The sequence below is a fragment of the Brachionichthys hirsutus genome, chromosome 11, assembly GCF_040956055.1.
Source record: "Brachionichthys hirsutus isolate HB-005 chromosome 11, CSIRO-AGI_Bhir_v1, whole genome shotgun sequence".
Lineage (NCBI taxonomy): Eukaryota > Metazoa > Chordata > Actinopteri > Lophiiformes > Brachionichthyidae > Brachionichthys > Brachionichthys hirsutus.
In genome coordinates this window covers 5,716,312-5,740,985 of record NC_090907.1, presented here as the reverse complement: position 1 = coordinate 5,740,985, position 24,674 = coordinate 5,716,312, and the positions used below count along the sequence as shown (strand labels likewise).

The following is a 24,674-nucleotide window of genomic DNA, read 5'->3' as shown; positions in this document are numbered from 1 at the left end:
ACAATGGGCTCTGGCAGCAAGAACAGACAATGCTCTCCATCCATCCGTCCGTCCATCCATCCATCCCAGCTGACATTTTTGTCACAGCCGGTATGTACACAAACTCTGCTGGAACAAATACATATCCATCTGTTGTGCGCTGTTTATTTAAGTGCCAGTCTGGTTTGCTTTATCGGCAGGGTAACTGTTAACACCCAGCATACCATTAAAGTCTCAGAGTGCCTCTGGATGGATGAAGTCAATTAGAGCTTTGTTTGCAGGGAGGGAGGAAGGGAGAGACATTGAGAAAGATGAAAATCAAATTATCTGCGTGTATTTCTTTTGTTTAGCAATACCACTTTGACCCCCAGTCTGCAAACGCTGCACCCACGACAAGCTGTGCAACTGTGTGTCGGCACGGAACTCTATTACTCCATCCAAATGATACGCATGAAGGCATTATGTTGTAATCATTATGGTCTGTCAGTCAGAGAAGCAGGCACAGGAAGAAAATCAAATGGAATTCCTGAGTGAAAGCTGCAGCATTGGCACACCGTGACTACGCAGCAGTCTGCGGTGTGGCCGTGTTCCCGGCTGTGAAGGTTTTATTGGCACTTCTATTAGGTGCCACGAGAAAAAGCCATTAAGAAGCAAGGAACAAATCCATCCTGCATTGGAGTAAAATGTTATATGTTCATTACAAGTCATTTTGTGTTCATCAACCAACGAATGTTCACAGCAGTGAATCAAGTGAAGCAAAGTTAACACATTGAAGGAGTATTTTTTATTATATTGTTGTCCACTTATTGGTAAATTGCTGCATGCAGTCTCTTCCAGAGCAGGCTTGCTGTCAGTGGATGCAGGTCGGTCTCCTCTCAGGTATTTCACTGAAGCTCGCTCAAACACACAACGGAGTAAATAAGGATCCAGAGCCGAAGAACGAAGCAACCGAGACAGAGACGCAAAAAAGAAGCAGGGAAAGACACCCTGTGCCAAAGACATAAAATTTTCAAAACACCTTTTTAGAACAAAAAGGAAAGACCCTGCCAAAAGCACCCAAGTCATCTCCACCGACGGAGCTGGTTCTGTTGAAACACCATCATTTCAATCAGTCGTCTGTTATCTGTTCAAATCTTGAACTTTAGTTCAGTCTGAAAAAAGGGATGATTTTTGTCTCACTCGTGGATAAAAATAAAACCAGTGTGCTCATAATGCCATTCATCTTCTACTTGTGAACTAAATAATTCTAATAAATAAATAACTGAATAATAATTATACATCATAGCTTTAAATATCAATATAAAAAACAATATCATTTGAATGCCCTTTATTAGAATGCGGATCAGTGTGGCTTGGCGCACAAATGTACTGGGTGGGACGAGAGAGAGAGAGAGAGAGAGAGAGAGATGAGGCGCTACACGCGACTCTCTCTCTCTCTCTCTCTCTCTCAGTATCTGCGGCTGCTGCAGGGTTAAGATGAAATATTGGCTCAGGCGACGTTTCATAGTTCAGAAACTGAAAACACGTCAGAAGAAGATCAAGACGAGGAAGGAAACATCAAACAGTCCTTGAAGTGCTTCAGAACCAGGATGCAGGTGAAAGAGGATCAATTAATCACACTTGGATCGTTGGATCAGGACCCGACGCCGGTCCTGGTGAGGTGAGAGTCTCACCGGAAGGGTTCTCTAAACAGTCTGAAAGAAACGGAAAAGCCAAACGCGGTGAAGTTCCACCTTTCATCCAGTAAAGCATGGATCCGGCGGCGCGTCATTTTCACCTCTGCAGAATGACGCCGGGAGGTCCGGAGCTCGCCGCGCTGTCCGGCGCTTCTCCATCAGCTCCACGTTGAGTCTAAAGGCGGGTCCATTTCCAGCGGAGGCGAACATGCCTCTACCAGGTGCGTCGTGCGCCAACTCCACCTGCAACGACACCCTGGCCGTCAACGGGCAAGGCAGCCCGGCGACCAGCATCGTCATGTTTCTGGCCGGCGTGACGGGCAACCTTCTGGCTCTGTTGATCCTCGGGGCGCACCAGCGGGGGCGCCGGTCCCGCTCCTCGGTCTTCTGCATCCTGGTGACCGGCTTGGCCCTGACCGACCTGCTGGGCACCTGCCTCCTCAGCCCGTCCGTGTTCGTGTGTTACGCGCGCAACCTGTCCCTGATCGGGCTGGGGGGCGAGCGCCTGTGCGAGCTGTTCGGCTTCGCCATGAGTTTCTTCGGCCTGGCGCCGACGCTCATCCTGTGCGCCATGGCCGTGGAGCGCTGCCTCGCCATCAGCCACCCGTATTTCTACTCCGTGCACATCCGTGGCAACTTCGCCAAGTTGACTCTCTTTTCCATTTACCTGTTCTCCCTGGTGTTCTGCGTCCTGCCCTACGCCGGCTACGGCAGGTTCCGGCAGTACTGCCCCGGGACGTGGTGCTTCATCGACATGGACGCGACGGGAGACGAGCGCGCCGACCTGGTGCTGGCCTTCTCGCTGTCATACTCGTGCGTCATGGCCCTGGTGATCCTGGCGGTGTTCGCGTGCAACGGCTCGGTCATCGTCAGCCTGTGCAAGATGCACCGGAGCCAGATAACGCGCCGCGGCTCGGTGGTGTCGACGGGGAGGAAGAGGAAGGGGAACCTGGCCTGGTTGAAGCAGGGAGAAGAGGAGGTGGACCACCTGGTGCTGCTGGCGCTCATCACCATCATCTTCGCGGTTTGCTCTCTGCCTCTCACGGTGAGTTCACCGATGAGCTTGTTTGACCTTCCCACGCACACACACACGCACACACACACACACTCATCTGAAAAAGGAACACAACTTTATCAAAAGTAGTTTAAGAGCATTTGAGGCAACAGAGCATCTTTTCAGTGGTTTTATTTGTAGTCAGCATTTTATCAAACATCAGAGGACGGTTCCGAGCATGGAGGAGGTTGAAGTGTTTCCTCTACGTCTGAGTTAATAGAATGAATTCTTTTCTGTCACATTAGAATCATTACGCACGTCGGCATGATGGTCGAGGAGGTTTTTGTGTCTGTGATGTGTCCTTGTTTTATGATCTTAACTCTATGGTACAGCTCTGCCTGCTCTACTTATAAAAGGTGCAACTATAGAGTGCCACACAAGGCATGGTGTCACCGTGTGCATGTGTGCCTTTGTGTTGTGCAATTGCTTGACCTGGCAATCCTGAAATATAATTGCGTGGCCCTGCCTTTGCAGTAAAAATGTTCGATCACATTCTTGCACGAGCTGCTCGTTGTCTGGATGTCTTGCGCTACTCGTCTGACAAACCCGTGGCGCATGCGGAGGTGTTTCCCCAGGGCTGAGGCGGAGCGGTTGCAGAGGCAGGCATGCACGGCTGATGATGGTGCACGTCTGTGAACACTGCATGAATAAGACCCGGAATCGAAACCCCAACCTCGACGTTTGCAATGTGCAAACTTAAAGTAAAATAAATCATTCAATTCCACACCGGAACAGGAAAAAGGTGCTTTTAATCTTTGGAATTTCCATTTCCTTGCTCCAAAATAAATAATTTCTCAATCCAATCTGATTATTTTACGACTCTAATTTTAGACTGCATATCGGGCCAACATTTCAACCGATCAATTCTGAGTTACAATCTTAGGTGCATCATTCTGAATAATGAAAGATCCTGTTTTTACCCAATTAATGATTCATGTGTCTTCCCAATAGATGTGCATGTGTGAGTGCTTATCTTTGCCAGTGCTTGTTTGCACACGTGCGTCCGTAAGGTTGCAAGTGAAGGCACAAAGACTGTGTGTGCGTTTCCCAGAATGATGTGTCCTCTTGCTAAGCAGCAGTTCATTAGACTGAATCAGAACAGATGTGGCCGAGGCAAGTCTGATTATGTTGATTACAGTGGGAATATTGGAAACCGGTTCTATAGACTGGCCCACTTCAGATTTTTTCAAAGTTTCCTCATTAGCATATGAAGGATTATGTCATTATTCTTGTGAAGAAGCATTACTGTGCCAACGCTCACCGCGTTTTCCAGCTCCAGCGTGTTTTTCCAGGAAGTTTCTATGTACTTAAAGCACTTTGACGTAACTGAATACACCTCAGAGAATGATGCTCTCAAGCTCGGCATGGACTCCATCTGCAGTTCGCCCTCATCCGGGCTGTGTTCTGTTTTGTATGATGGAAAGAAGGTGCTTGAAAATGCATGGCTCCGTGTTTTAATGAATGATAGGCATGAATGTAAACTGGTTATTCACCTCAGAGGTAGAAGTATTTTTGCAGAATTTGTGCATGCAGATCAAGCCGTGAGGTCAAAATCAGATTGAACTCTGTACGTATCTGAGATGTGAAAGTTTTTTTTCAGTTCTGCTTCGCACGGCAAAATTTCACCACAGGCTTTCGTTGTGAAACGCAGAAGTGGTAAAAGATGATCATGTAAGGGAATTTCACATAACGGCATATTCTTCTTTTAGAGACTGCAGGGGCGTGTGGTAGGCGGTCATGACGGTGACGCTTGTAACCCCCACCCCCAGCGCTAGTCACAGCGGTTGAACCCGAGAGCACACACACACGACAGCTGGAAAGGAACGCGGCCATGAAGTGAACGTTATTACTGCAGCTGGTCTGTGAAAGAACGTGCGATTTGTTTGACATGTCAAACATGAGGTCCTCCTGCTTTACCGGATGCAGCACCATATGGAGGCTACAGCATGCTGTTAAGCACAGATGCAGCTCAAAGACCCCACTGATCCGGTGCCTCCTTGTCCCAGTGTAATCCAAGATGATCTAAGATTGTGCCACTAAATGTAGAGTTTTGGCTGACAAGGATTAATGTTAAACGTGACTTTTTTTGCTCTTCTTGTGACTCACATTTTAACATTTGAAGATATCTCTTCTGGCTCTGAGAGACTGTGATCTGCATCTTATTCCCTTTCCTGACATTTCTGACTAATTATATTAAAGCAGATTCTTAAGTAGGGGGGTTCTCTTGGGAAATTACTCCATTGCTCCATTAGGCCTGTCTTCAGTCCACTTTGTTCTGCTGCCTTCAGTCTTTAAATGATCTTAGCTGTCTGATAGGCCATTCGTAACCATCACAGATATCCTGGCTTCCTTCTGTTCTCATGGGAACCATAGAAGCTTCCTGAGGCCCATTTGGTCTTCATCAATACCTGGATCAATAAAGTGCTGCACCTGTTTTCACAGTAGCTATTGAAGATTGTCCCAATTTCACCTTGGTCGTAATAATCAAATGCTTGACAAAAAAGGCTGTCAAACAAAATCTCTCATTAACCATCGAGAAAGTTGCTTTTCGTTGACTGAACTTCTGCGTAGGACAGATTGGAATCAGCACTTCTGAGTCTTACTCAGAAGACTAATATTGACTTGTGTGCTCGAGGTCTGACGATAGGGAGCGCAACAAGGGCCCATGAATTACACCACAGCTCAATAAGTTGTTGCACGTATTACACGCATCAGAAAAGCAGCTGTAAAAAGACGAGGAAGATGGAAAAAAGGAATTAAAATAGCATATGCAGTAAATTTGTGTACCCTAAAGACATAAGAAACATCCATCCATCATCTGAATTGTTGTATCCATAACCGGGCGGTGGGTATCGCCGGGGCCAAGCCCAGCAGTCCACGGGCGTGAGGCAGGGTACACCCTGGACAAGCCGCCAGTTCATCGCAGGGACCCTCGAATATGCTGAAAGCATTTTTCTCCTCATAAATCTCGGAATGATTTGAAACTAAGTTGTTTACAGCCATACTTGCCTGCCATGAGTTCCCCCCATCCTCAGTTCATTCCGTCATCTCTTAGCAGGTCACCCCCAAGATCATCGTCATCATCACCACAATTTATTGTGTCACCATGTAAGTAGATAGACATACATTTACACTGTGTATATGGGGGCAAATCCCCCCCCCCCATTTCCGCATTGCCGATGTATCCTTGAGCAAGATGCTCAACTCCTTCTGGTTCCCTGGACACCAGTCCTCAAAAGCAGAGAACAATTTCCTCTCTGGGGCATCAATAAAGTATTCAGATCAATCCTTTTAAATTTTATAAATCCATCTGTTCTCCCCTGTAGTGAGATGATGATTGATATGCATAGAAAAAAAGTTTAAACGGGATCACAAGAGAAGAGCAGATTGCTCTACGTGAGAAAAACTGTGGATGAAAACAACAAAGTGATTCAGCAAACAGGGCTATAGAGATCTGATCGCAAGAAGATAATCAGCTCTGACACACGTACAGTCACGGGAACTCCGTGCCCGCAGGAGCCACATTAGCACCTGATAAATCTGGCTGATGAAACCTCATGGTGTTAAAAAAACCAAAATGAAAGCATTCTGTCGCTTGAAGATTAAAAAGTGAAAATGTTTAGCGGTTCAAGATTGTGGAACCAGTTACCGGTCTGTGAAGACTAATTCCAGATGAGAGTCTGCTTTACAGACAAACCTTAAGTGTGGCGGTTTATCTCCCTGCAGGGCTTTATCCTTAACCATAGCACAAGCTTCAACAAGCCCAGTCAAATCCCGGACTCTATGGCGGCTTTCATAACAACACACGCCCAACTGGATCTGACAGTAACAACAAGGAACAAGGACGGGAAGTCCCCGGATCCAGAAAAATCAAAACTAACTCAAGGCTGAGGTCTCTGTAAGGCCTCTCAGAGCTGAGTCTTCATTTATAACGCCATAAAATGTGGGAATAGTCTATGAAACAGGAACATGTTGCACGGGCACTTCTGTATGGGGCTGAGGTGCCAGATGGATCCAGCCTGGAGTGGGAGTGGTTCAGTTTGACAGGTAAAAATCTGTGTGATGCGACAGAGGCAAGACAATAGAAATTGTTTTGTAGAAGGGCTTTTAAAAAGAAAGTTGCTTCACAAAGTCATGCAGCAAAAGAAAAAGAGAAAAAGATCTGTCTGCCGAGTTGTTATCGTGATCGTGGCGCTCCAGGTGCTGCTTGGCAGGTAAATGTCATTGTGAGCTCCGTCCTAGATTCTGTCAGGAAAGGTGATCTGCTTCAACAAGCAGCCGGCTTTGTAAAACTAACAATGAGATTCTCTTCCTTTTAGTGGATTCATTTGACCTAAAACACACACAATAATAACACAGAAAATAAAATAAAAATAATTCAGCAAAGCGCTCGGCCCAAGGCTTTAGTCAGAGGTGAGCAGGTGTGTGTCTTTTTTTATATTTTATTTTTTTGGCTGTGTTTGCTCTCTCCCAACTTCTGAAGGAAATGTCTGGATGTTTAGGAGCTCAATGATCTGCTGTGACGACCAGGCAGTCACTGAGCTTGACCTTTGTCTCTTTGGTAGCTCACAGCGGCCGTTTGTGCTGAAAACAACTAACTCCTGCTGGCTGTAAATTACACTGGCGAGATTGTCGAGAGGGAATTAAGAGCGGTTAAATTGTGGCCTTGTAAACCTTAATAGCTTGTATACCCAAGGCTAATTTACTTCCCTGTGGTTCATCACAATTAGTGACTCCTAGCAGAATGATGACGTCATTCTATTAGCCTTAATTTGACACAGATTTATTGTACACTCTGCGGTGGCATCCTTAGATGTAGAATTTAATTCAATATAATGTCTAATTGAACCTCTGCAACAATGAACCAAACCGTGTTCGTGTTAGTCTATTACGCATTTTTTCACCTTAAGTGGTCGCCATCTGCTTCCAAGTTTTTTTCTAACCAGACTCTCAGACTGTTTTCCACATATTTTCTCTGCAGCCAAGCATATTGAAAACATCACTTGGGTGGTGAGACCAACATCAACAGCAACCCCCCCCCCCCCCATTGTGCTGAACTTTCAATAACCCTTTAAATTACTGGAGTTTGTTTGCTTATGAATCATTTACATCGTTGGTAGTTGAAGTGTGACGTGGAATTTGTCTCAAACCGCCGGCCCCTCACAGAAGCCCACATATATCTTTGACACACTTTCACATTGACCAATATGTGAACAATAACTATCAAGTTTATTTTTATTTGTAGTGTATCAAAGTGCTCTGTTTATTGTTATAAATAAAACATAACAAAGTAATATATTAAGTATAATAACAGTGTGAGTGTATAATGTGTAATGCATCACATTATATACTTGTTTATTATAACTTTATAAATGACCTCCATATTTCACGGCAGAGTGAGACCTTCCTGGTCAGTGAAGATTTTGCTTACAATTTGAATTTCCATGCAGTGTTGATATAGCAGTATTGGGAGGGGGGGGGGGGTATGTAAATAAATATACAGCGATACAATTACAAATGGCCTCCTAAAAATATATATATATGTTGTGATCTAATCAAATTAAAACAACATTTAAGTAAAACAGATTGATTGTTTTCTGTTCCATTCGGATTGCCTCATGTGTCTTGTGCTCGATATTTAAAACACGCACACACACATATAGTAGTAGAGTTTACAAAGCAAGTTATAGAAGCTGCTACTTTACGAGGTAAACAGAACACAGGTTTAATAAGCCTTGTGTGACAGGGAACACGACGGACTCTTTTTTGGCCCCTCTAGTGCAGCCTGAGGACGTCCGTCGTGTTGGAAATGTGCTTTTTCCACTGGCTTGTTGTGATAAACGTGCAACAGAAGCTTCAAATTACTTTTTGGAAGCCAGTGACTGTGAATCGTTTTTTTGTCAGCGCTGGTTATTGTGCAAAAGAAGGTCAATGTCCCTGTTGAGGCTTTGTTGGTTTTTTTTGCATGTGTGATGTGGCTTATCAGAGAGGCTGCTTGAAAATATTGTTTACAAGACATACAGAAAATATCAGCATATCTTTCTCACGATGCCTTTTACCCGCACTTTACATCGCTCCATGTTTGTCTTTGCAGTTATTTGTCCATCCATCAGTACTTCCATTGTTCACTTAGGCTTGCATGAATATTGCTCCACACCCAAGTGTAGAGTTTCTCAGTATTAGGGGTGGGACTCTTCACGGGGTACACTTGATATGCAGATGCTGCTATCGTGATATTTGTTTTCTGTCAAGCAGACAAATAGTTTAGTCTTTATCTAATTCAGTTAGGTAATCCTTTTTTGAAAACTTAGTACAGCAAAGCCGAAATCTAACAGCTTTGGAGATATATTTCAGGACATTTTTCATGTACTGTACCTGCATTTGCATTTCACCATGCATCAATGTGCCACCCGTTGCAAACCTAATCAGTAAAACCTTCAGAAAATGTACGTGCACAGAGAACAATGGGATTCTTTCTCAATGCTCCACCTTTCCATAATTCACAGGAGATTTATGACCTAATAAAACTTGTCTGAGACACAGCTGTGAAACACCCCCCCCCCCCACACATCAAACAAGCCAACGTGATCATCTGTTACAGCGAGGGATGTGTGAAACAGGAAGTTAGGTGACAAAGCAATCCATCCTAAACCCAGAATATAACAGTAGATGGATGTGCTTCATCTGAAATGATAAAAAATCGTGATAAATTAACAACAGTAAACTAAGATGAGGTCTCTGCAGAACATTAAAGATGGACGTACATGTTAGTAATACCTACGTGTCGGTAAATTTCACGTGTGCACTGCATTTGCATATTACAATGTTTCTCAGTAATATGTTTCTTCTTTGGTGCTTTTCTCACATCAATATTAACATTTGCGCAGCAGTTAGTGCATTTCTCAAAGCAATCAGTGCAAACTGCAAAACCTAGTGCATGACCTGCAAAAGCACGCCACTTGCTCTAAATGGATAGTCCATTCCTCAAAAGCAAGTGAAACCGCCAGTGCCATCAAAATGAGAAGTCTTCACACTATTGTTTATGAACAAGATAGTCAAATGGCTTTGTCATGATTTATTATGACAGTCTATTGATAAAAAAAATGCCAGAACTCTGTGACACGACCTGAAAATGCTCAAGACAGCACTACACACTACTACAAGTGTGAGCTGTTTTTTCTCCCTGAAAAATCAATTAGCCGTAGGAGAAATTATCATAATGAGCAAATTGATTACATGCACCAAATGCATGCAAGCACAGTCTTCATCTCAGTGGGTTTTTTCTGCACATCATGAACCAGTAACATTCCCATTCAGCATGTAAACATTTTCTGAACTTCACACTAATATCTGTGCTGTGTAGCGGCATAATCAGATCTTTCTGGAACTAAATCATGGGCAGAGATCAGTATCATCAGACAGCCAAGGGACAAACATGACCATTTGATTCGCCATAATTTGGCAACTCGTGCTGCTCTGGTTAAAGGAGCTCAGGGGAGGTGGGTTGAGCCAAAATACCAATTTTAAATAGTAGTTTGCGAATGAGTGAAGTGAGTGGATGGAATTCCAGACAATGGAGTGTGTGTGTTCAGGAGATTTTTAGATCAGCATCAAACATTTTCAGAAACATTAAATTACAAGAAATGAAGGAAAGTGAAAGTCATTCTCCTCTCTTCCCTGGACAATTATCTCACAGAGAAAATGGATCAGGAAGAAGCAGAATGAAAGAGTCCTCCAGGACCAACAGATTGTAAATGAATGGGTTGCGGAGCGAACATCCCTTGCGTGGGCTGTTTCCTGAAAGTCATCAGACCCAAATAGCATCTGATAAATTCCTGCCAGGATTCTCCCATTTACACTCGCTGGAATGAGCTACAGGAAGAGACCCCTCATGCTTTCAGGTGTTAAGAGCAAATTAAAATGTTTTAGACCTGAAATATTTAGTTCATCAATCAATTTGTCATTAAGAGAAAATTAGTGGCACATATTTTCTATATTTTCTCCTCAGTTTTGAGGATTTGCTGATCTTATTTCTATTGTGTAATAGCAAACGGAGTAACCTATACAAGTATTGACTGTATCGCAGTATTTTCTGTATTTCATCGATAAAATAATGAATTTGCTTCACATACATAATAAAGTTGCAGTTCAAGTAGAAAAATTTGCAGCTAGTGAATTGATCACTCCAAATTGTCCGTAGGTGTCTGTAGTAGTTTGTCTATGTGTAGCCCCGCGATGTGCTGGCGACACATCTGTGGTGTACCCCGCCTGTTGCCCGTAGTCAGCTGGGATAGGCTCCAGCAACCCCCGTGATCCGCAAGGCAGATAAAGCAGCTGTAGGGTTAGGGTTAGAGATAATAAGAGATAATTGAGGTTGTCTCGTCTACAGGAAGCTGGATAAAATATATTTTAATACACTGCTCAAAAAAAAAGAATTTCATAGAAAAAGCACAACATGAAGTCAGTTTAGGAGAGACTGGGAATCCACGCCACCTGCATTGGTGCACATCAAAGTGACAAACAGGTGCAGTGGAGAAGCGAAAGCAAGTGATCCCCAAAAAGGGAATAGTTTTTGCTCTGTTCTCCAGTGAAAACTGGAATCGGCAGGTTCACCACTGGGGTCGCTTTCTCTTTGCAGATGAGTGTGAGTTCACATTGAGTGCATGAGAGCGCCTGCAGATGCCAAGGTGAATGCTATCCTGCCAGTAACATTACCCAGCATGAGCAGTTTGGCAGTGAGACAGCGAGCTCTCAGGCCGATCCACGGAGTGCCGCATAGACCTCCTTAATCAACCAATGGCAGCCTGCCTGCCGATAGATGGCTGGTGCAGTGGGCTCGGGGTTCTTCTCCCCGGTGCAGGAAAACGCCTGGCCTCAAATGGTTTTAGTGTGCAGGCAGTTCCTGGATGACGAAGCATTGATGCTATTGACTAGCCCTCATCTTCCCTTAACATATATCCAACTGAGCACCTGAGGAATGTTGTGCACCATTCAGATTGGGATTGCTCACAGGCACCAGGATGCCATGTTCACTGCTCACAGTGAAAGTCGGATCAGCCTGGGATTACACTGCTTTTGTTGCTTTTCAGTGTTATCGTCAATCCGGGCCTTGTTTGGTTTCCACTGACTGTTGCTACATCAAATGATTTCAGTGCTCTCTTAAAGATTTTTGAGCAGTGTCCAAGAATATAATTATGGACTGCAGAGCAGAGGATGGTGATGACAACATGTAGGGGTCGGCCGGGAACGTGCTGCGTATCTATTTACACACATGAATGGATTAGCTTTTTGCTGGATTCATGTCTAAATGCCGACCACGTGCTCCTCCAAAGCTTCCTGCATCGACATGATTCTCTGTTCTCCTGATTAATTACTCTGACCCCCGCGTGCTGTATAAGGTTTCTGGCCTGCTCTTCACGCATTAATGTGCTCCTGTTTAAGTGGAGCCTGACGTCCCATCAGGTTTTTGGTTCCAGAGGCTGCAGCGCTGGGAGAAGACAGCCTGTGATTAGTGTCCCTCTGTGCAGGGCTTGAGGTCTGCTGAGAGAACCATAAGAGGCAGGGTGGCATGGGAGAACGGAAGGGAAATTGAGGATAGCAATGTGGAGCGGGACAGCAAGGGCAGTGATGATGATGATGATGATGATAACAGGGCGCATGAGTAGGCACGTCTGCTTGAAATGTTTCTGGCAACACTGCATGAGTAATAAGGCGTACAGTAACTGCGTGCTGTCCTCCAGAGACATTTAGCATTGCGCTTGCTAGTGTTTTGAGCCAGTGGGCCTAAGTATAATGTTTTTTCTTTAAATATTAATTCATATAACAAACTGTTGTAAGCATAAGGCCTGTTTCTAGATCATAACTCAATAATGTCATGAGTCTTGTCATAAAAGCTGTTGAAGTCATGGGTTTGTTGGAGCCTATCCCAGCTTGCTATGGGCGAGAGGCGGGGCGAACCTCGGACGCGTCGCCAGCGCAACGCGGGACCACACAGAGACAAACAACCATTCATGCACACACTCATGCACTATGGACATTCACTAGTTATGAAGAACATAGCATACAGAAATAAAGTATTAAGACTAAAACTAAATCAATTTCATAATGGATTTTCAAATAAATCCACAGCCCTCATATTGAGATATTAATAATTATTAGCTTCATACCAATGACATTGTGGATCTATACAGTAATCAGTGAACTAACTAATAGTGTGTGTGCGTGTGTGTGTGTGTGTGTGTGTGTAGGTGTGTGTGTGATGCATCTATGATAAATCAGGGTGATTTCTGCTGTAATTTTGACATCAGTTGTGCAATTTAAGACATTTCCTCTGACCTTAAAGGAACTTCCTGAAAAGTAAAGGACATCTGGGTGTTGTCTGTTCCATATCGGACAGTGACCATTTCTATATTCAATATGTTTCATGTTTGTACAGTTAAGATGATGCTGAGCTCAACATCTTCCTAGAAGCATCACATGATTTGATGAATTTGCATACATTTACATCCATAAATAAGTGATCAAATCTGTGTGAGTTTAGCAACAGCGGTCAGTGAGCTTGGAAAGGCCACAGCCGGCTCCAGACACAGTCCCTCTGGTCTTTGGTTTCGGACTGCCGCTAGACTTTTCCACTTTTGTCCGTCTTATTCTGTCTCGAGTTTAGTTTTCGGGTCCAGTTCTTAGCAACAGGGAAACATTTACACCAGTCCACATGAGCGTTCAATCAGTGCAAGCCATTAATAAGTCTGCTGTTAGTCGGCTAATTCATGAAGGAACCGGAGAATCGCTGCTAGACATAAAGAGTGAGGTAACAGAGAACCTTCCAGGATTATCAAGCAGCCAGCTGCCGCTTTGTGGCCTTCCTGTCTGCCACCTGCCACCATAAAGGTCAAATGCAGTTAACACTTGTGTGTGTGTTTTCTTTTCCATGAAGCATTGAGACGGTTTGTTGGTATTTGTTAAAGCCTATTATTGCAAGATGAACCGGCGTTTCACTGATGACACTGACACGAAACACACAGTCATGCGTTCTCCTCTGGTTTAAACACCAAAGTGCCGTCAACTCCATCATAGCCTGCTGTTGGAGGGACTTGAATTAGGTTCATGTGGCACGTGTTGACAATCTTAATCCTGTGGGATTATTTTTAATATTTCAAATTGCAACATTGAGTAGAGTGTTAGTTAGTGCATCATTTTGTCTGTGAAATGTCAAAAATAATGTGTCACTATTTACCAGGTTCCAAGGCAGCGTCTCCACTTTGTCTAATGATTGGTTCCAGAAGGCTTCTTTTTGCCAGAGGCTCCGCTTGGATCCAGCCAACAGAACTTTTTATATTGTAACCAAAAGCCCAGTCAAATGAACAATCTGCCTTTCAAAGACATTTAATTCATAAGTAACAGCTGATCATTGCGACCGAAAGATGACACACATTGTGACAAATGTGCTCATAGGTTTTTCTAATTCATAGTTTAAAAAGATTCTCTTTGGTATATTTCAATTATCTAATTGACAAAAAAAAATTACTTACTGATTTACCAAGTCTCCCAGACTGCTCGTCTAAAACGGCAGTTTCACGACATTGAGAGATAAATCGTGGTGGCACTGTTAAACCAAGACCAGATCTGACCCTCAACCCTCTCTTTCTTTAGATTGCAGGCTTCATCAACGCCATTCGCCCGTTTTGCGGGGACAGCGAGAACCTGACTGCGTTCCGTTTCTACGCACTCAACCCCATCGTGGATCCCTGGGTTTTCATCATTTGCCGCAAGTCTGTGTTCCGCCACCTCTTCTCCCTGTTGAGCTGCAGCTTCGGCAGAGGAGCCGTGAAGACGACGGCCCACTGCGCTTTGACCATGCCCCTCGACATACAGCGCAGCCCTCCAAACTCAGCGCTTCAACAGACCACCATGATCTCCAACTTGCCTCTGTGACCCAAAAGAACTCCTCCTCTGTGGAAAATCACTGGAGGCGAGGGGGGGACTTTCAAGTCGGATTGCACGAGGAGTACGATAGGGTATTGAACCTCGAACATTTGTGTCTGATAATCCTCAGTTCACCATTTCAAAGCACAGATCGCTCGAACAAGGAGCATCTCAGCCCTTTGGAAATCATCCATGTCACAGCTTCCTGCTGAACTAACTTTAGAGAAAATGATTGCTCGAAGCCTTTCATTGTCCGCTGACTGACGGAGACAGAGTCAAAGCTGTGACAAGACAAGCAGTTCTGCAGCAGAGCGCTAAGGAATGCACCGTACTAGATCTATGGAGAGAAATGTGTTTCTTTTTATGCAATCAAACAAAAAATGGATTTGCAACCACAAAAAAGATTTGCAAACAAAAAAAAAGATTTGCAAACCAAAAATAATGATGTTGGTATAGATCACAATTTTCTTGTTTGCAAATCTTTTTGTAAATTGCAAATACATTATTTTTGTTTGCACATTTCTTTGTGGTTGCAAATCCATTTTTTTGTAATTCATGGTCATTCCCAACAGGCACAAAACTTCAATGCATCACACATGATGTGATTCAGATGCAGCTGCCTGTCATTACACACTTGTCCAGTAGGTGGTTTCGTGAGCACATGAAGCTTCGAGAAATGAACCTGGCTCGAGTGGTTCAACGCCTCATGAGGCTTCATCTCACCATCACTACTTCTTACCATAAACTACACACAGTGACATGAATGGAGTGAACTAGAAACACACACACAAACCGGCAGCCACATTAACCCATGAACCAAAATCCAGTGTCGCACACGCAATACGTCTCACACCCAAAATCAGTCTCTCTCCAGCAACATCACAAAGAGCAGAGGAGGCTGGATCAATCAGCTGATCCGATACAGCTGCTGTAATACCTCAGGTCTCCTCACCAGGTGGTGTGTTGGTAGCATTATTGACTTTCAGGTCTTAATGCCCACTCAGACGAGTCTTACTTCCTATTGCATGTACAGTGAGTACATTTTATTCTACCCATATTTGAAAAAAATGCAGCTGCTGCAAAATTGACTGTGAGAAGTTGTCTTGTGTTGTCGTGACTTTAAAGCTGTCCGTACCTTATAAACCATGTTCTATATTGTAAGTATTCAGACTGTCGGGTGAGCTTGTTTTTTTTACGCACAGGCTTGCGTAAAGGGATAACGGACATCAGTGGATTTACTTTTTGCTTCATTATTAAATGTCATGCATGACCAAACGTAAGTCTCATTGCCACTCACACATTTGGTCTTTGGGGGTATTTGAGTTGTGCATCTTTGAAAATGAATGAAATGCATGGAAAAAAAAAAAAGAACATTCATGTTATGGTACACATTTTGTTCTTGTAAAGTATTAATAAAAAGAAGATCTGTCTGGTGTGTCTCCAAAGAGAATATTCTTGCGTTCTGATATTCTTTGTGCTGATGTTATGATGTTAAACAGTCGTGCATATACTCAGTGCTCTCTATTCCAGCTCGTGACCGCCAATAGCCCCGGACACATTTGCCATGCGTTTACAGTATGTGTAGTGGAAGCAGTGACCAGATAAACAGATGATGATTGTGTTTAAATTTAAATCATCTTTTGTTTCGTCTTGTCATACAGACGCTAGCGTCGACCACTGTTTGCCTGCTCCACTGATCTTCATGAAACCTGGTGGGAGGGTTGAGCGTGTGACCGAGAAGCCGCCACGGAAATGTGTGACAAATTCAGGAAACTCTTCTTGACTTATTTTATTTTTTTTGCCAATTGCACATCAACCACGTATTCAATGAAAGGAAACTGGGTGGAAGAGTGGAGCATGTACCATGGAAGAAACAGTCACATTGGTGGATCCAGGAGTCTCAGATTTTCTAAAGGACGACCTGTTGAATTTTGAAGTAGATCAGGAAAGAAGTTGCTCCATTATTCTTTGCCCACTTTAAATCTGTCACAATCGAACCATTTGGATGTTGGAGCGTGCATTGTTGGAATTGGGATAAGGGTTAATTTACTTAAAAATATATTGCAATTTTTAATACGTGCATATTTCAAGAACCCAAAAGTCAAACTCTCTAATATAGAAAGTGATCTTTTTACCATTTTCATGGCCATTGGTGTTCATTAATGTTGCTCCGTCTTCTTTAGAAGCACTTTGAGTTGCTTGCAAGAGCCGCAGCGCCACAATGTGGCTAACTGGCTAACTAACACCTCCTCTCCCCAGGGAGCCGCTTTAGTGATTAATGAATCATTAAATAATAAATCAATGCAGAGACAGACCAGCCTTCACGTCGCTAGACGTTAACACTACAGAGGTGTTTAAATTCAACTTTATTTAACCAGGACAACAAATACTCCAAGAGAATGTATTACACCAACAGTACCTTTCAGTACTCGTGTAAAATGTGAAGTTTGACATTTAAGCCGGTTTATTGGAGAAGCTGAAGGTGGTGATAAGTCTGTTGCCATGGTTTCAGTTTGAGTCTTCTTCAGAACCTTTGTTGTCCTGAAACCCCACAAGAAAATCAGGATTTATTGCTTACATAATTGCATATTTTATTATTATTTATAGATTTAATTTCTCAAAGGTCACAATTTGTGGTGTAGCTTATTGTAGCAGAAAATGCTTTGCGAGTAAAAATATGACGTCTATGATCTTTAGTTCTTTATCGGTTGATGGAGAATACCAACATTTGGTTGCATTCATTTCCTTAAGGCACAGCAGATGATTGTTTTCATTATTGATTATTTGGTTAGTTATTGATGGCATCATAGTCTCGAGGATTTTGCAATGGGTATTAAATATTATTTTTTTTTAATCGTCATAGTTAAAATAATTGACACAGCTTTTGGAAAATTCAAAGTCGTGGTATTGTGAGGTGATGATTTAACCGTATTGATTAGATCTACTGTCGTGGTTCATACATCCTACCATTGGCTCGTTGGATCTGAGCGTCGCCGTGTGTTTCTGGTATGAAGAAATGATGCAGTCTCGCCTGCAAAAAAAAGAAACAGTATTAATATCAGAAATGGTTAAATGGGGGGGGGGGGTTATTGCTCAGACTCACTTGCTGGTCATGCCCCCACCTGGTGGAAGCCCAGCCAATTCCTCTGCAGCCAGGAATTTCATAACATACAAAAGGTCTGGGTCTTCATCTCTGGCCTTCATCGTCTGAATGATTTCTGTGGGAGAATCACGTCAAAACGTCATTTGACGTGTTTCTGTCGCGGCGGTTCGAGCCCCTCAGCAGCCAATCACCTTCTACTTTTAGGTCGATCTGCTGCTCCAGCTCAGCCTCCTGCTGCAGAGCTCCTGCCGAAACCTGGGGGGCCCCGGGGAAGCAGATGATGATGACGCTGATGTTATCCAAGCTGCCCTGTAGAGGGAGACAGCGGACCTTTAAATGCAGCTGCTGTGGTTTTACTTGAGTATTTCCATTTTATGATACTTTCTACTTTTACTCAACTACGTCTCAGATATAAATACTCTACTTTTTACCGAACCACATTTTCATGACATTTAAAGCAATTAATAATTTCCAGCAGTTATTCTGCAGATTAAGATTGTTTTATTAATACTTTACCTGATCGGTAATTGTATTCCAAAAATGCAGTAGTGAAAATAGAAGTTCACCATGAATCATTCTGATTGCTTTTGCTTTTGATACTTTAATACAAATACATTTTCTTGTAATATGTCTGAAATGTTTTGAATACAGTACTTGTACTTGTGTTGAGGGGGAAACAGCAGGGGACTGAAGATAACACCAGGTCGGATGGACATATATTTTGGTGCTCTATGATGTCATAGATTAGTAGACAATGAAGATAATGATTCAATCACCTAACTTTAGATAGATAGATAGACTTTACTTGCTTTTTTTCTGAGGGACATCAGTACAGAAATGCCCACCAACTCACTATTCGCCTTTGTGATGTCAGAGATGCCAAACGAGGCTCAGTATGTCTTGGAACATGCAATCTAATGCTAGAAAAGTACACTAAGGTGAAATAAATAGCATCCCATCCCAGCCAGGGTAAAGCCTCTGATCGGGTCTCTATTGATCAGTCACACTCAGCTAACTCACATTCAGTGTTAATCTAAGCCACGTGTAGCATTTCCTCCCTCATATCCCGTGTCCCTAGGATGCCTTGATGCAGCTATTTATAGAGCAGAGGGCTCATCCCTGTTCAGACTGTCCGTTGCTAACAAGCGCTAAGACCTGTAGGGAGAAATCTCCTTACATAACGTCAGTGTGATTATTACTCCTGCTCACTGCTTTGCAATCTTACTTCCCCATTCATGAATCCGTTTGCTACACAGATGTGTGTCGTAGTAAATGATCTTTTAAAGATGGGCTTTTGATAGGTCATGCATGAAAGACGAGAGCAGTCCTTTAATCTGGAGCATCTGCTCCGACACCAAACATGCTTAGTTAGCCTTCCAGGATAATGCTAAAGCACCGATGACGTTTAGGGAGCTCGGATTCCTTTTCTTCCTAAAGGAACATAAATTTGCCTTGGACACATTGCTAGTTCATCACAAGGCCGCATAAAAAGACAAACAAACATTCACACACTCATTCCTACATTCAATTTAGAGTCACCGATTCACCAATATTACATGTTTTTGGTGGTGAAGGAAGGCAGAGAACCTGGAGGGGACCTTGGGAAACCACACGGTCCATTTCGTATCTCCGTTTGGAGCTTTTATTACTTGCGGTTTAAAGTTTTCTCCAGTTCAAAAAAGCTCCTGAATAAAACTTAAGTATAGATGTGTTTTATGTTGAGGCGTCATCTCCATGCTCACTTTCCTACTGAAATAGTAGCAATGTGTCATTTAATTTATACAATGCATCATTACAAACTTCTATTACTTTTAAGTATGTGTACATATTATTGCTTTCTTTATCTTTGACGGAAAAAACGTACATATTGTTAATTATGTAGAGCAATATTGCTGATATAATTTCACTATAGGATGATTAAAGTATTCTGATTCTGAGAGTCAGATCTGTCATCTTCTGCCGGTTCTAGCTGCTCTACTCGAGCAGCAGGATTTGAACGCCGCGCCTGAATCTATTGTACTATTGTGGTCTCACCTTGTAAAGACAGAGGTCAATGACTTGGGTGCAAATATCTCTCAGGTCATTGCAGACCTGCAGACGGCTGCGCACGAAGGCCCGCAGCGCCTCGTTACCGATGGCGTCCCAGACACCGTCACAAGCCAGAATGAGGAACTCATCTTCGGGCGTCCTCTCCATCTCGTACACCTCTGGCTCCGGAGACACCAGCTGCTCTGTCTGCGGCCTCCAGTCCACCTCCTTGAAGTCGAAGTCCCCCAGAGCTCTGGAGACGGCCAGCGAGCCGTTGACCCTCTGCAGGGTCACCGAGCCTCCGGCGTTCTGAATGCGCTCCTTCTCCCTGGGGTTGAACGGCTTGTGGTCCTCCGTGTAGAAGACGACCTGGTTGTTGCGGCCAAGCAGAGTGCGGGAGTCTCCACAGTTGATAAAGTAGATGTATCGCGGTGAAATCAAGACGGCGGCCGCAGTGGAGCCACTGCGGTCCCAGTCGCCTTGGTGAGCCAGTTTGTGCATGTGGCTATCGATATCCAGGAAGCCTTGACGGATCCCTTCCTTCACCTGATCGGGGTCCTCGTTCGCTTTGACCCTACCTGTGGAAAATGAGCCAGGAATATTTCATTCAGGCAAAACATTTATTATTATATTTTTTTAGTTTGGCATCTAGATTCCAACGTCACCACTTCTGGCAGATAAGTTTACACGGACATTTAGGAGTGATTGGGGGGGGGAACCTCTTAAATCCCACGGACAGATGAATCTGTCATGTTTGTGTGTTACAGCTGAGCCGGAGTGTGTGTGAAATAGATGCAACAAATAGGTGAATCATTAAATACCGGTAGATTGATACAAAATGATTACACCAACTATTATAATAATCATTTAACTTTTTAAGTCATTTGAGTATTGAGTACATGTGTGAGTATTACATTGTGTTGTGTGACTGATAGTAAATGAAGTGCTGGTTGGACACAAGAACATTTTTGATTTGGCTTTTGAGGTTTCTTTTTTGGTCAGAGTTCTTTGACATTTTATCAGTGAGGCAATTTATCACTTAATCAGGAAAATAATTGCCAGATGAGTCAATAATGATAAAGCTATGCCATTTCTGGAGCTGTTGTTTGTTAAGGGGCCGTCACACACGGGCCCCGGTGCTCCACTATCAGGGGCCAGATTTGTGAAATGTGAGACTCAAACCTTTAACAACATGTTAGAGGCGTTAGAGAGGAAGAACATCCCATTAACAACTTACACAAACTTTAGAGCTACAGTGCAAATTGCAAGCATCCAGATATTATGTATATTAATGGATACGTACCCGTTGCCAGGATGTGATCCAGCAGATGTCTGGAGCAGAATTGAGCCACTGTGGTTCCTGCATGTCCATCAAACACAGCAAAGTATTCCCAGCCTGACAGCTCTCCTCCCAGCTGGGGCATGCAGGCGTGGGCATCCTCCATTTGAGCCCTCCACCCCTGCATGTTTGCCACGGCGTAGTTTATTCCCGATTGAGAGCTCCCCTCCGAAACGTGCTTCTCCAAGATGGGGCGCTCCAGATACGGGCTCGGCCCTGAGTCGTCCTCATCCGAATAGTCCTCCTCCTCTGGCCCTGGTTCCCTGGTTCCCCCCTTGAAGAAGAAGGTGACCACCTTCTCAGTCTCTTTGACCAAGTGGCGGAGGAAAGAGGGCACCTCCACATTGCTGGCCCGCCTGGATGTCCTCATCACCCCACGGAGTCTGTTCTCTAGTGGCCTTTGTCCCCGTGCTGCGCCTCCTCCTTTGGTAATGAGTTTTCCTCAACAGGTCCAGTGCAGCAGTTCAGGTTTGGTCCTAAAGCAGGTTAAAATAAATAAATGATCAGTTCAATTTGAAGTGGAGTTGGTTTTATATATAAAAAAATTATCATGACCCTTTTTGCAGTTTGTCTCAGAGGTAGAAGACCCTTCTTCTGTTCTTAATAACAAGACCATAAGGTTTGTTTCCCACCTCCTCGTGTTTACCTGTGTGTCTATTGGTCAAGTCTATTTCTGCTGCTTTATCCGTCTCCTCCTCCTCCTTTACTGTAACGCTGCTGGATAATCACCCGGCATGCGTCTGCACAAATGCATGGATTAAGAACTTGACATTTTACCAACACAAAGCAGTTTATCTCATCTGAGGGGGTAATCAAAGTAAGTACAGGCAGCGAGACCAACACAAACAGGACAGACTGTATGACATCCAGGACAGAGTATGTACAGAATCATGCAGACTGTGTGTGTGTGTGTGTGTGTGTGTGTGTGACGTGATGATTCCACTTTGTGTGTCCTAATCGCATTAACTGCTGTGTATTTGGAGCTCCTGACCTGATTTCCAAGCGTTTCCTTAAGGTTAGGAACATTATCCAGTTATTAGCAGAACTAACTCAGTTATCGGCTGATGTGTATTCAGGGTGAGTATTAATTCATTTTGCGCACTAACCCAAATGGCTTGTGATTGAAACCTTTTCTTTTCAGTTCTCAGGTTCCATTTTCTCCTTTAAAAAAAAATCCTCTGCCATATTTGGTATTAGTTTCTTTGAGGCCTTATTTAATATGAAATCATCGATGACACAAATTCAATCTAAGATTCCGGTTTGCAGCAGCAATCGGTTACAGATCCATAAAGCTTCCTCTCCACCGCTGAAGGACTTCAAGGTCTTTAGCAGAGGAGATTGAATCGTCTCAAAATGTAACTCATCTTATCCTCTAATCTAATGCATCCTTCTGTGTCCGTGTTTTGAGTACATTATTAATATACATCCAGAGCTCGCTTTACACATGGACTCAGTCGCTCCCTTTGCTGTGGTGTACATTTACTACGACGCCGTTATAACGAGAGGGGAAGAGGAAGGATGCCGGAGTGAGGCTGGCAGGGCGGGGCTGCTTACTGACGGAGCTGGAGGCAGGAGAACAAGGAAGCTGCTCATCCAGAAACAGAGGGAGGAGGAGGAGGAGGAGGAGGAGGAGGGTGGCAGGGAGTGCATCCAACGGACGTGAGTGCCGGCATCAGAGGAGGGAGGGAGGGAGGGAGGGGGGGGGGGAAGGGGCTTGCGGACTGGATGGAACAAGCGATGCCTTGATGGAGTATGGGCCAGGTTTTAGGATTCTCCCACTGCCGTGAGTCTGCTTTTGTTCCGCTGTCTCCATTTGTGTCTCTGTGCGAGCGGTCTGCAGCTGTTCCTCTGCTTCTAGCATCATCATCATCGTCATCATCGTCACACATTCCAGCTCAGCATCTTGTTTGGCTAATTGCTGTCAGCATCATGTGCATTAGCTCACCAACTCTGTTCCTCTCTCCTGCCCCCCCCTCCAGTGCCGGTTTGTCATTCCTTTCCCAGTGATTCGTGGCTGTTGTGTAGCCCTGTAGGCTTTTCAAGCATGTTGCCTATGCAGGTTGTAGCATCTTAGATGCTCCTGTTGTGTTATATTTCATCCAGTTGTCACACAATGTGTCATCTGCCATCACGCATTTCAGTTTGTGTGTTTGTTTTGTTTGTTTTTTGTTGCATGTGCTTGCATGTTAGAGACTCTTCTGTTTTCTTTGCTATTCCTGGGGTTGGTTGCTGCTTAGCTCATGTCATGCTGGCTGTCTAATGTAATGAAGGCCTTCATGCTGCCAGGTTAGCTCCGTAAAGAGTCTGCATTCACTGATACTCACGTAGTCCAACGTTTAGAGGCATGCAATGTTATTTTGTGTACAGGTAGATATTTGTTGATTATCTCAATCGCCATTATTTCAATGTCAAATACGCGATGTTAAGAATGTTAGTGCGCCCATGTTGAGGTGGCTCATTTATATGTCTGACAATATGTTTTTGCCACTGCATGTTTTACTCATGGATTTAGGTAAAGTGTTGACTGTTTCCTTTCAGAGGAATATGGCTCTGTGGCGTCGACTCCAGACTCGACACCTCCGTGCACCGACGGTAAAAGAACAGACACTTTATTCATCCGCCGAGGAAACATTCTGTCGTCACAGAGCACCCATGAAAATGAGAGACTGCTCCTTCCTGAAAAATGTTTCTTTGGAACGCCGCTTTAGAAGAACACTCACTCTGATCTGTAGGGAAATACAGGCTCATGTATCAGAGAGGATTTCTTTCACCCAGATGACACAGTGCTCTGCTTTCATCTGGCATATCTATTCATTGGGAAGAAAAGACATCTTCCTACACTGAACTAATGAAACCCGCTGTTAGAAGGCGTCTCTATAGATCACTAAACCGATGCTGTGGGTTGAGTGTGTGTTGATTCTGACCACATTATTTTTGATTTTGTCACCATTCAGGTGGAAACGAAGAGTCTGAGATATGTGACCTGCAGACAGCCAGGGAATGGTCTGACGATGAGGAGGGTGGAGGTCCAGATGACGACGAGGGACTGGCTTCATCCCCGTCCATCTGGGGCACGCCGCGTCAGCACTCCTCTGAGTTGACTTTCTCTTACATCGCCATCGCTGAGGCCGAGGCGGTGGGAGCCACCCGTCACCTCCGTGACCGACGCAGGGGGGGCTCTCGGGGAAGCCGCACCCCTTTGATCCACACCGACACCCTAGAGACTCTGCTGGACTCCCCCGATGTAGACTGGGACCCTCAGGATTTCCTCAGTGGAGATGGAGAGGAGGAAATATCAGAGGCTGCATGGGAGGAGAGGGGTGTGATGGGGATGGTGGGTGTGGCGATAAGAGGGGAGGGGCACCGACCAACGGAGACCATTACAAGCCAACCCTCTCCCCAGAATCTGGACCCAGATGGTCAGGAAAGTGACGCAGGAATCCCAAGAGAAGAAACTCCAAGCAGTCAAACTGTGCCGCCTCGCTCTCGGTCCCCGTCTTCCCATGGTGGGGGCCCCTCACAGGTCGTTCAGGGTGAGAAGAGATCTTGCAGGAGTGTGATGAAAAAGATGCA

General features: G+C 44.2%; 2 protein-coding genes across 2 annotated transcripts; one reads left to right on the top strand and one right to left on the bottom strand.

Annotated features, from left to right (window-relative positions):
• The first annotated feature begins 1,863 nt into the window (after positions 1–1,863).
• Positions 1,864–14,640, top strand: ptgir (prostaglandin I2 receptor). Its single transcript, XM_068745742.1, has 2 exons — positions 1,864–2,700; positions 14,359–14,640. Exons 1-2 carry the CDS (start codon positions 1,864–1,866, stop codon positions 14,638–14,640), a joined length of 1,119 nt encoding a protein of 372 aa, XP_068601843.1.
• A 2,420-nt stretch (positions 14,641–17,060) lies between these two features.
• Positions 17,061–21,471, bottom strand: ppm1na (protein phosphatase, Mg2+/Mn2+ dependent, 1Na (putative)). Its single transcript, XM_068745308.1, has 6 exons — positions 21,062–21,471; positions 19,769–20,336; positions 17,926–18,043; positions 17,735–17,849; positions 17,599–17,662; positions 17,061–17,172 (listed from the first exon to the last, which is right to left on the bottom strand). Exons 1-6 carry the CDS (start codon positions 21,469–21,471, stop codon positions 17,140–17,142), a joined length of 1,308 nt encoding a protein of 435 aa, XP_068601409.1. The 3' UTR covers positions 17,061–17,139.
• Between the last annotated feature and the right edge of the window lie 3,203 nt (positions 21,472–24,674).